This window comes from Ananas comosus, linkage group 5 (assembly GCF_001540865.1).
Source record: "Ananas comosus cultivar F153 linkage group 5, ASM154086v1, whole genome shotgun sequence".
NCBI lineage: Eukaryota > Viridiplantae > Streptophyta > Magnoliopsida > Poales > Bromeliaceae > Ananas > Ananas comosus.
In genome coordinates, this window is record NC_033625.1 from 9,614,719 (window position 1) to 9,627,853 (window position 13,135).

Here is a 13,135-nt window from a genome sequence, read left to right on the forward strand (position 1 = left end):
AAGAGAGAATTTATTAGTGAAAGCTGTTTTGGGATTGCCAGAAATCATGAATCCTTCTCTTTCACGAAAAAAGCAATTTGGAGAGGGGGGCGCATCGGTCTCTTTTTTCCAATATATTTTTTCTCTGGCCTTATCTAGTAATAAATTAATTAATTAATACTATTCACGACGTGATTATTATAGTGCAAGTTGTTAAGAGCGTTAACTCATATTCATACAGATCCGGAGCGTGGACGAGTTGGCTAATTTTGGCTAGTCCGTGGGGCATAGATCCGACCTGGGATCAATGGGACGAGGTTCCTGAGGCAGTTTCTGGGTGCTGGCACTGCGTGGGGGGCCTTGCTTTGTGTCTTCCTCATGATGCAGGGCTCTGAGAAAGGTAAGTCCTTCGAGCCTGCACAGAATTCGACTAAGTCTTAACGAAAACAGTTTCCCCGTGATTAGAAGAACTTCGAGAGGGCTATTCGAATATCTTTAGATAGTAGATGGATTAGATATATCACTTTATTTAGAAATAGGACGTGGATTGCGCTTTTCTTTTCTTTTCTTTTCTTGCTTCATTTTCCCCCATATCGTCTAGTGATTGGTTAGCATCAAACATATATCATGATATTACCGAAGCAAACAGATTGTTCTTTGTGCAAATTTGTAAACCTTTCCTTTTTGAGGCATCATTAATAACTTTGATAAAGACCTATTTAGATGGCCATAGTTTTCTGCAAAAGTACTGATAAGTAGTTTTGTATCAGAAAACACTAACAAGTTTTGCACCACGACTTTTCCAAAAGCATTCTTCTCATGACAAATATTTTCTAATTAACAAATGTCCGCTACAGCAAAAGCAAAAATTTATGGGGCATAAATTCAAGTTAGCTTCTTATCTCAACAAAAAGCTTAGGCTATATTGCTTCTCAAAGTAGCGAAGTCATCCCGGAACTTGACCGAATAAGAAGAAGTTACAATGCAGAATGCACGCAGAAATTTTTTTATTTTTTTTAAAAGAAAGTGACAAATTGAGATGTCCATGCAGGTGGAAAGAAACCTCTGCTCGGTGATGCACTTGTTATTGCAGGACGTTATGTTATGCATTCAGCAATGTTGGAGAGGTAAATAGAAGAACCCCTGAAATATGCTACAATTTGTTCGATTTCCATGTGGAACTATATTTAGCATTTGAATGTATTATCCATTTCAACGTTAAAACCCTTCTTTTACTGATTATGCAGGAATTCTGCGTAAAAAGAAAAGATCGAGTTGAAGTCATCGCAATGCTTGGGGTTTTTGGGCTGTTGGTCTGCGCAACTGAGATGTATCCCTCGTAATTTCAAATGATTTCTATGCTTGCTTATACGCTTGTTCTTAGTACTGATATATAAGTTTAATTTAATTTTTTCTTTCTTTTCTTCTTCTTTTCGTAGATTTCTGTTTCGTGCTATAAATATCGTGGGAAGTAGTATATTTGTTTATGAATTCGATAGTTGAGTAATACTCCATTAACTCTCTTAGAGCTATTTTTGAAGAAAAAATCTCCCAAGAGGTGAAGTGGTCGCCCACGATGGTACGTGTTTCTCTGATATCTCTCCTTAATTTGCCATCTCTTCTTCTCTCTTCTTTCTTTTATTCTTTATTTTTTCCTTTCGAAAGGCTATATATAATATATATGGGTGCGTTTGCTCGCGCTATTTTCTTAAAGAATTCCTAGTAATCCAATGGAAATAAAAAAATATGACGGTGTTTAGCTAACGCACTAATTAATCAGTTGTAATATTAAGATTCACTTGGAAATAGATTCACCCCAAAAGCACTAATCTCATTTCTCCTTGAGGGAGGGTGGGTATCCTCATATTAATGATGTTGGGTAATCACAATATGTCTAATCTCTTTCTTTCTTCCTACCGGCGGCTAATTGATATTATTTTTCTTTACACTCTAACCTTATATCTCTCGCTAAACTATTTTCTCTCTAAAATTCAACTTTTTTTTCTCTCTCTAAACTAAGCTTTCTCTCTCTCTCTTTCTAAAATTCAACTTCTCACCCCTTTAATTTCGACTATATTTTCTTTCTATTTTTTTTAATTTATGCTCTCTCTCTAACTTATACTCTCTTTCCTTTTTTCTAAAAAGATGTTGAAATTTTTGTAACATTATTTAAAATTAAATTAATTAATATTAATTATATTGTATATTTTTTGTAATATTAAATAATATGGCTAATTAATATTACCGTGCGAACCAAACACAAGAATTCCGCATTCTTAGTAATAGGATGAATAGGAATAAGATTCTCGGATATCTTTTATTCTTAATATACTTTCATAATGCGAAACCAAACGGACCCATAAGGATTAGTCCTTGTGTTTAAGTTATAGTAATATAATGAGAGTTAGAGAAGTAGATGTAAAATACAAAGCAGGGAAGGATTAAATCGAAAAACGATTCCTTGATCTACAGACTCCATTCCAGCAAAATTAGACACCGGATGTAGTAAATACTCGGTAGTCCTGCAACTTTTTAGGTCGAACAACATAACCTCAATTCTCATTGCTAAGCAGTCAATGATGCCATGGAAATTTCTCTAGCTGCACGCCATCTCATTTGCACAAGCTCACCTCAACAATCTGTTATTTCTCTCAAAAGGCAATTATTTTGGAAGATAGACATTATCAGAAAACACAGTCTATATAGTTTGTACATTTTTATTGAACTAGAAGGCATAATGTTGTGGAAACAAAGCAAATATCAGCTGTGAAATTTCTTGAGATTCCATTCCCGGTAATAACTTGTAAGATTTAATTCCGGCTTAAAACATTTTTGTCATCTTTATTAGATCAGCAAAGGTTTTTTTTTTTTTTTTTTTTTTTTTTTTAAGTAAATTCATCAGTTGGATACTTGTGACTGTAGTATTGAAAATAAATATTAAATACACTATTGACCAGTAGCTCCTGCTTTTAGGAACGGCTATTTAGCAAAATGCTAGAGAGGGAGATCCTCAGTTTCAAGTTTTTCCGGGCTGTCTAATTTATGTAATTTTAGGCTCCGTGTAGGGCCAATGAAAGGATATTTTTATTTTTTTATTTTTTTTGAGAGAGAGGGGTAAAAATCTGCCCTCTTTGTTCATATTTTAGAAATAAACTAATCTAAAACGTGAAGCAATTAAGCTTCGAACTTGGGACTCGGATAATCAATCGCAGCATTTAGCCAGCTATGGTATGTAAAGTTGGTGCAAAATTGTTAACATCAAAGATTAGGAAAAGAGTGTTAAATATAAATTTTAAAACACTTGTTCTCCGATAGCTTAGACTTTCATTCACAAGTATAGCCTGTGTTAATTAGTTTATTTTTGTTTTTCTTTTTAATTCTCAGATCTATTCTTTCTTTCTTGGCTTTGCAGATATCACTGTTTGCGAGTTTTGCTGCAGCATCGTTTCTTTTCTATAGTGTCTTTCCTTTTCTCCTAAAGGTTAAATTCCCATCATAATTCTACACTGATAACAATGTTTAGCAAGTCACTAACATAATGAATTAATTTGCCACATACAAGTGAGATGTAATGAAAAGCATATAAATGATCAGGTTCCGAGTCCAAAGGAAATTGTATTGGCAAAATGAAAACTGAAGTGATTTCTGATGCAGATGAGTGGAGCCACTTTGTTCAATCTCTCCCTTCTAACGTCCGACATGTGGCAGTGCTCATCCGCATCTTCTTTTACCGTCAACAGGTGAAATTTCTGTCTCAGAGATTCAAACTATGCATTAATAGTGTGATAACCGTTGTACTCTAAAAACTTAAGATGTTAGAGGACAGTGTTTATATATTTTTATATTATAACTTCTCCTCACATCTAGACTCGAGACTTCTATAAGGTCTTGACATGGATTTGACGTGGATCTAAATTAAATGGAGAAAATTAATAATGCTAGAAATCTGCTGAATTAATAGTGTGACATTGTTGTGCCTTGGAAAATAACTGTTGTTCTCTAAAAGCTTAAACTTGTTAGAGGGTGGGAAACAACTGATAACTAATAACTATTGTGATAACTTAAACTAATAACTGTGAAATAACTGTTGTGCTGAATTAATACTGTTAGAGGGCGTGTTTATATATTTTTATATTTAACACTATTTTTATACTTAAACTCTCACGTTTGGGCTCGAAACTTTTTGCAAGGTCCACAATGTGGACTTAAATTAAATGGGAGAAAATTGAAATACTAGAAGCTTAGCGTGACTTGAATTCAGAAACTTCCTTTCTGATACTATGTGAAAACCGTTGTACTCTAAAAACTTAACTGTCAGAGAATAGTATTTATATATTTTATTATATTTAACGTACGTACCTCAATGAGCTTAAAATTCATTGCAGGTGGATTGGTTATTACTTTCTAGCATTTGGTGTCGTTGCCATTGGCTGATTATCTATTCAGTAAAGTAAGTGCCACACAAATACTTTCATTTTATATTGCACAAGTGTAATATGAAAATAAAGTATAGCTGTTTTACAAGAATTTGAATTTAATGAGTGTAATGTTCTTACTATCTACAGCGAGGCGGATAGAAGGTGCAAAGATGATGAAGGTGAAGAAGCAGCCGTCAATACGAACAACTCACTGAAGAAAATTCAACAACACCGCTATTGTGAGCAGTGGAAAACTATAATCAACTCTATCCATACGGAAATTCGATATCATATGTGATGTAACAAGTTCATCAAAGAAGCTAATTAAAAATTGTTGATGAAAATTCAGATATGCGCAATTTTATTAGAAACTAAATCGAAAAGTATCTCTTCATTGATTGCTTATTACTCATATAAACATTCATCATCAAGTAGAGGGCGTTTCTAGCAAATTGTCCTTTCTGTGGAACTAAAAAGAGAGAAAGATCTCCATGAAATCGAATGGTGCAGTACGTGCGAATTAAACCATACTAGCCGGTCAAACAGCTGGCCAGTTTACCCAAATTGGTCGCGGTGGTAGTTCGGTCCAGGCCATGTTAAAACTGTTGCAGAAGAGAAACCGGATTCAACGGCCTAAACTAAACTAGATGAATTGGCTGGTAAACTATGAAAACACCAAATCGCCCGTTTCAAATCGGTTCAAGTAAAAATGCAATTTGTTATTTACTGCAAAAATATTAACTTTCTCTCTCTCTCTCTCTTTCTAAATTTCAACTCTCTCACCTCTTAATCGCTACTATCTTTTCTGTTCTCTTTTTTTTAACTTATGCTCCTCATCTAGAACTTATATAATCTCTTTCCATTTCTTTCTAAAGATTTAAACTATTGGTAACATATTAAAATAATAAATAAATAATTATAATTGTATATTTTTTGTAATATTAAATAAGATGGCTAATTGTAATATCCTCGTCGAACTCAACACTAAGAATCCCGCACTTTTAGTAATAGGATAATATGAATAAGATTCTCAGAATACTTTATTCTTAATAATCTTTCCATATTGCATAACAAAACGGACCCATAAGATTAGTCCTGTTGGTTAAGATGTCAAATACAAAGCAGGAAGAGATTAAATCGAAAAAGGATTCCTTGTGCTACAGACTCCATTCCAGCAAAATTAACAGGCTGGATGTCGTAAATACTCGTAGTCTGAAGTCTTTTTAGGTCCCCCGACAACGATAACCTCAAATTCTCATTGCTCAAGCATCAATGATGCCACATGGAAAGTTTTCTACTTTGCACGGCCATCTCATTTGCACAAGCTCATCCTCACAATTGCTGTTATTTCTCTCAAATGCATTATTTTTGAAGATAGAATTATCAGAAAACACAGTCTATAATACTTGTACATTTTTATGAACTAAAGAAAGGCATAAGGTTGTGGAAACAAAGGCAAATATCAGCACTCGTGAAATTTCTTGAGCATTCCATTCACCGGCATAACTTGTAAGATTCAATTCCGGCTTAAAAACATTTTTGTCATACTTATTAGAAAACAATAGGCAAAGGGTTTTTTTTTTTTTTTTTTTTTTTTTTTTTCTTTTTGAAGTAAATTCATCAGTTGGATACTTGTGACTGTAGTATTGAAAATAAATATTAAATACACTATTGACCAGTAGGTCCTGCTTTTAGGAAAACGGCTATCTAGCAAAATGCTAGAGAGGGAGATCCTCAGTTTCAAGTTTTTCCGGGCTGCTAATTTTATGTAATTCTAGGCTCCGTGTAGGGCCAATGAAAGGATTTTTTATTTTTTTATTTTTTTATTTTTTTTGAGAGAGAGAGGTAAAAATCTGCCCTCTTTGTTCATATTTTAGAAATAAACTAATCTATAAACGTGAAGCAATTAAGCTTCGAACTTGGGACCTTGGATATCAATCGTCAAGCATTTAGCCAGCTATGATATGTATAGTTGGTGCAAAGTTTGTTAACATCAAAGATTAGGAAAAAGTGTTAGATATAAATTTTAAAACATTTGTTCTCCGATAGCTTAGACTTTCATTCACAAGTATAGCCTGTTGTTAATTAGTTTATTTTTGTTTTTCTTTTTAATTCTCAGATCTATTCTTTTCTTTCTTGGCTTTGCAGATATCACTGTTTGCAGGTTTTGCTGCAGCATCGTTTCTTTTCTATAGTGTCTTTCCTTTTCTCCTAAAGGTTAAATTCCCATCGTAATTTCTACACTGATAACAATGTTTAGCAAGTCACTAACATAATGAATTAATTTGCCACATACAACAAGTGAGATGTCATGAAAAGCATATAAATGATCAGGTTCCGAGTCCAAAGGAAATTGTATTGGCAAAATGAAAACTGAAGTGATTTCTGATGCAGATGAGTGGAGCCACTTTGTTCAATCTCTCCCTTCTAACGTCCGACATGTGGGCAGTGCTCATCCGCATCTTCTTTTACCGTCAACAGGTGAAATTTCTGTCTCAGAGATTCAAACTATGCATTAATAGTATGATAACCGTTGTACTCTAAAAACTTAAGATGTTAGAGGACAGTGCTTATATATTTTTATATTTAACACTCTCCTCACATCTAGACTCTGAGATTTTTTATAAGGCCCTGACATGGATTTGACGTGGATCTGAATTAAATGGGAGAAAATTAATAATGCTAGAAATCTGCTGAATTAATAGTGTGACATTGTTGTGCCTTGTGAAATAACTGTTGTTCTCTAAAAGATTAAATTGTTAGAGGGTGCTGTTTATATATTTTTATATTTAATACTATTTTTATATTTAAAACTCACCTCACGTCTGGGCTCGAAACTTTTTGCAAGGTCCACTGTAACACACTGGACCTTCGCAAATTGCGAGGTTCGAGTGTATGAATGTGTTTCGAGCTTTTCCACACTTGGCGGAGGGTCGTAGAATGTTTTCCGACCTAAAAAGTTCGAAAATCGGGATTCTGGACAAGTCCTGAGAGTTTTCACTCTCGGGGACCGGTCCCTGGAAGGAGAGACCGGTCCCCTCAGTGAGCAGTGTTGAGGCAGCCTGAGGCAACCGGTCCCGCGCAGGGAGAGACCGGTTCCCGAACGCTGGTTTTTCGGGTTCGCAGCGAGAGACCGGTCCCTGCTGGGGAGAGACCGGTCCCTCTGGGCGAAAACTGCCCAGTTCGGGCTGATGTAATATTGGNGCAGGTGGATTGGTTATACTTTCTAGCATTTGGTGTCGTTGCCATTGGGCTGATTATCTATTCAGTAAAGTAAGTGCCACACAAATACTTTCATTTTATATTGCACAAGTATAATATGAAAAATAAAGTATAGCTGTTTTACAAGAATTTGAATTTAATGAGTGTCAATGTTCTTACTATCTACAGCGAGGCCGGGATAGAAGGTGCAAAAGATGATGAAGGTGAAGAAGCAGCCGTCCAATACGAACAACTCACTGAAGAAAATTCAACAACACCGCTATTGTGAGCAGTGGAAAACTTATATCAACTCTATCCATACGGCAATTCGATGCTGATGTTGAAGTTTCATCATATGTGATGTAACAAGTTCGTCCAAGAAGCTAATTAAAAATTGTTGATGAAAATTCAGATATGCGCAAAGTTTATTAGAAACTAAATCGAAAAAGTATCTATTCATTGATTGCTTAATTACTCATATAAACATTCATCATCAAGTAGAGGCGCGTTTCTAGCAAATTGTCATTTCTGTGGAACTAAAAAGAGAAAAAGATCTCCATGAAATCGGAATGGTGCAGATACGTGCGAATTAAACCATACTAGCCGGTCAAACCAGCTGGCCAGTTTACCACAAATTGGTCCGGTGGGTAGTTCGGTCCAGGCCATGTTAAAACCTGTTGCAAGGAAGAAACCGGATTCAACGGCCTAAACTAAACTAGATGAATTGGCTGGTAAACTATGAAAACACCAAATCGCCCGTTTCAAATCCGGTTCAAGTAAAAATGCAAATTTCGTTATTTACTGCAAAAATATTAATGATACGAAGGGTGAATTGAACCTATAATAATTGATTATTAGGCCTCCATTGACTCTAACCAACAAGTCTAAAAAACAGGCCTGATAAATATGCAGAAATGTTATAATTTAAGTAGTTAAATGAGTTAAATTTAAAATACATTTATATATATAATTGTTTCCTTATATTAATATATTTTTACAGTTTGACCCCAGATCAACTCCGATTGAATCTCTCACCCTCATCTATTTTCAATTTGTTGATTGGTTTGGTTTCCTTTTTTTTTTTTTTTTTGTGAGAATAAAGTAGTAAGCTACCACTTCATTCATTTAAAAGATGAACTATGCTACAATCAAAGGAAACTGGGCCTCGAACGAGAAGAAAAAAAAAAAAAAAAGATTAGCAAAAGTGATCCTAAGTATCCATGAGTGAACGTATCTCAGTCGCTAGGTAACATGCCATGCGTTTAGTTTTTTCAAAAATTATTCTATTCTGCTCCAGATGAACAACCCACCATGTGGTGGCGATTGTCACTAACTCTCTCCTAGTGCTATGCCTTTATGTCGGTTCACTTTCCAAAGCAAAATGGCAGAAGTACAGTAAGAAGAAGCTGCTTCTTCAGAAGTTATCCCTCTAGCAAAGCTCTGATAGCTCTGATACTTTGACAGCGCATGAAAAGATAAATCCACTGTCTCACTCTCATCTAGACAGAAAACACAGCACTCCTCACCACTCCAACCCCTTTTCCGAATATTGTCACTATGAGTACCTTTCTTCTCAAGACTAACCACACTAAAATCTTGACTTTCAAGGGGGATTTAACTTTTCTGTCATTTACACCACTGTCTTGCAGAAAGTTGTAAAGCAATTTGACCGTAAACTTTTAGACCGAGTCCATCTCCACCTGACTTCATCCTTTCTATTATACAGAGAAATCTTAGAGATCGAATCCTTTAGCTTCATAGTCAAGTCAAAGTCGAACTGGGAGCTAGGGAAACCTGCCAAGATCTTACGCCACCTCCACCTAGTCCCTCCCCAGTAGTCCTTTACTATATAGTTTTAATTCACGACGTTATCGTATATATGGTGGTAAAAGTTCACAAAGAAGCTTGGTCGCTCCATATATCATTCCATAAGCTTACATTCTGTCTATTCCCAATTGAGTAAGGCACACCACATTTATAAATATCTCTGGTCGCTAAAACACCCTGCATGCAGGCTGCGGAGGGACCGAGGGAGCTGCTTCTGGTGAAGCTGAAGTTTTATCTGGTGTGGGGCGGCTATTCTATTCTATTCTATCTCAACAGCTACGCAGTGATAATGACCTCTTCATTTTATCTACAAACTAAATTATTAATTAATAGTCAAAGAAATGTTAGGTTCATAAAGGGACACGACCATATTTTGTACTTGAACAAAATATTTTATTTGATTCCCTCATAAAAGAGTAATATTTTGGTATGCAATGCGCCTTTTGTCGTTGCCATGGACTGTAAAAAAATAAATAAATAAATAAATAAATAAATTATATATAGAGAGAGAGAGAAAGGGTAGAGTAGAACCTTCAGATTCGGCAAAAAATTTGGTACGAATATAATTCAGATAAAATTGGTCTTTTAATTTTTAAATTCGTTGAAAAATACGGCTAAAAAACGGATTTGTCAATTATTCGGATACGTGATTTATACGGATATTATACGTTCACCAATTAAAAATTCGGGATAAAAAATTCGGCTATTAAATTAATTCTTTTTTTCTCTCAAAATTTGTGATTAGCATAATATCATATTTCTTTAAGAATAATAAGTAAAGAGCTACAAAATTAAGCTAATTAAGTAAAAAAATAAACAAACAGTTATATGTCTCAAAATAAATAAAAATAATTAAGTAAATAAGAGATTTAATACTTCATAAGATATTAATTTTTTATTGACGCGAATTTTTTTTGGGGGGGGGGGGGGGGGGGGGGTGGGTGGACGAATTTATAGTATCTATCATGACGAGCGACGGTCCAGAGATACTCTGAATGGCACAAAGCGAAAGTTTTCTTTGCTCTTTTTTTTTTTTTTTTTTTATTTTTTTTTTTTTTTTTTTTCAGTGTTGGGCAAGGTTTGAAAAGTTTTTTTTTTTGTTTTTTTTCCCTGTTTGGGCGAGGTTTGGAAGTTTTTTTTTTTTTTTGCTGGTTTTGGGTTGCGCCAGGACGGCCGCGAGCGCGTGAGGCCGCGACGCGAGCGAGCGCAGGGAGCGGAGCGCTTAGGGCCCGAGCGTGCCGACTTTTTGGACCGATAATTTTCGCGACTCGCAATTATTCACGAATAAGTATTTTGACCGAAAAATACGCGTTTTTTCTGAATTTTTCGGAAAGTACGAATTTGGCCGTTTAATTCGTTTTCTTAAAAATTCACGAATAATTCATGAATAATTCGCGAAATTACTAACGTAGAGTAGACTATTTATTTTTCCAAGTATAAAAGAGTTCGTGGTTTCCAAACTTTTTGACTCCTAGTGATCAACAATTTTAATTATTTCTGATATTAGGATTAATATTATTATCCCAAAGGGATCACTCAACCCTAAGGGGGACAACTATCATCTGGATCCTACAATCTTTGATTCTAAGGGCCAAAAATTGAAACATTAAACTCCTTGCTACTTTTTAATAGTATAGTAGCTCTACTATTATAGAGAGAGAGTAGAGAGAGGAGAGAGAGAGAGAGAGAGAGAGAGAGAGAGAGAGAGAGTCCGGCTGGTATACTAGCGGTAGCACAGAAGCCTCCGTGCTACCAAGTTGTTTTCAATGATATAGTTTTTAAATTTACGAACGGCTCTATTAGACTTGATCTATAATATTGAAAATATTTGGAAACCAAATTTCATAATTTTTAGATATCATTAACCTATAAAATGAGTTGTCTAAAAATGAACGACAAAAAAATAAAAATCTCATAAAAATGATGATAAAAGATTGAATTTAAGATCATAGATACTGATCTTATTCTAAATAGTAAAAAAAATTTCTATAAAAATTTCACCAGATTTAGATTGTTTTATGCTGTTAAATTCGAAAACGCATTACATCAACCATTAAAATTGTCAATTTTGAGACTTTTTAATTACTAGCCAAATAATATCAAAAAATTATAAAATTTAGTTTCCAAACACTTTTAATAGTATAGATCAAATCTAACGAAACCGATTATCAATTTGGAAATCACATCATTGAAAACAACTTGGTAGCACGGAGTGCTCCGTGTTACCGATAGTACACCAGGCAAGCTCTCGTGTGTGTAAAACAACTTGATAGCACGGAGTGCTCCGTGTTACCGATAGTATACATGGCAAGCTCTCGTTATATATATAGTTCGGCTATGGTGCTTGTAAAAATACTAAGCACTTGGTGCTTGTGAATTTTTTACCGTTAGATTTACGCCTTTAATCATTTTCACCCGTTAGATTATACTATTCAACCAACTAACCACTTAACCCTAGGGGGCCCACATCATCCTAACCGCACATCCCTTAATCCAAGGGCCGAAAACTTACAAGTGCCAATGTCACGCCCCGGGGTCCCTTTCGGTTTAAGAGATAGCGGAAAAGCGTCTGAAATTTTTTTTTGAAAACCTGACCCCAGAGTATGTCAGATCCGCCACAAATATAGGAGATCCACTATTCACACGGACAGAGTCTCCCCTGTATTTGCACGGCGTCGCACAAGTACAAGAATACAACCAGGATACAACCACAACTAGATGAATATAAAGATCACTATACATTCATACATTCACCATTCACATCACAGTTTTACATTCAATGTTTAAACAGAAATCCATAGAAAAACCTTTTGAAAACTGTTTCCTATACGGAAACCTTTATTCTTTAAAAACGCTACCACGAGGGGTAGAAAACCTTTTATTACATTCATGAAAATCCACATATTCAAATGTAATAAAAATACTGAACCATATAAACTATCTAAGCTATATATCAACAGAAATAAACAGGGTAAGAGCTAAACCGAACGACCTGGGTCGGAAGATCTATCGACCGCTACGTACGTGTCTCACGTCTCGTCTAAACCTCACCGCCTGCAATACCTGAAAAATAGTGGGGGAGGTGAGATCATGTAAACATGTCTCCCCTCCCAGTGGGTACTGCAAGCCGATGAAGGCGAGGAGTACTCACCGGATCAGGAAGAACTATACAACAACATGGGTTAGTGGAAATAAACAAGGTAATGAGCAGATATACAATAGCGATAAACTGAAAGGAAGTAAGAACTATACTGAATAAACGGCTACCGCTACTGTAACTGGAACAGAAAGCATACATGAATATCTACTATAGTAGCAAGACAACTATAAAGTAAGATCTGTAAGTATGCATGCAATGACTGCTACTATAGACATATGCGTCAACCGGTCAAGAAGTCCAAAAGTACCCAATCTGAAACCAATGCTCTCTTGGTCAGCACCGCAGACCTCAAGCCAGTGCCACTACTACTCTCCAGTGCATATAACCTCTCTAGGGCTCACGGGTTGTCACCATTCAACCACTTTTCCGGAAAAGAACACTCCTTGCGGTGGATCAGACCGCCAGTGTTCGTGAAATGCGACGAGTATCGGGCGATCAATGCAATATGCTCAATAATCAACCGTCGGCAACCAGCCGACAATCCTGCCCCCCAGGGCCCATCGACCGCATAGGTCGTCAACTGTAAGGAAGCACAAGAACCGACCACTCA

General features: G+C 35.7%; 1 protein-coding gene and 1 long non-coding RNA gene across 2 annotated transcripts in view; both read left to right on the plus strand.

Moving 5' to 3' along the window:
* Positions 1–8,005, plus strand: part of LOC109710685 (solute carrier family 35 member F2-like) — a 12,186-nt gene extending 4,181 nt beyond the window's left edge. The window contains exons 12-15 of the mRNA XM_020233419.1: positions 6,546–6,614; positions 6,792–6,878; positions 7,606–7,670; positions 7,788–8,005. Coding sequence (XP_020089008.1) covers positions 6,546–6,614; positions 6,792–6,878; positions 7,606–7,670; positions 7,788–7,887 — 321 coding nt within the window. The 3' untranslated portion in view covers positions 7,888–8,005. The remainder of the gene's footprint in view (positions 1–6,545; positions 6,615–6,791; positions 6,879–7,605; positions 7,671–7,787) is intronic.
* On the plus strand, positions 1,252–3,715 carry LOC109709900. The gene is made up of 3 exons (XR_002216232.1): positions 1,252–1,309; positions 1,507–1,558; positions 3,634–3,715. It is a non-coding gene; the product is annotated as an uncharacterized LOC109709900 (long non-coding RNA).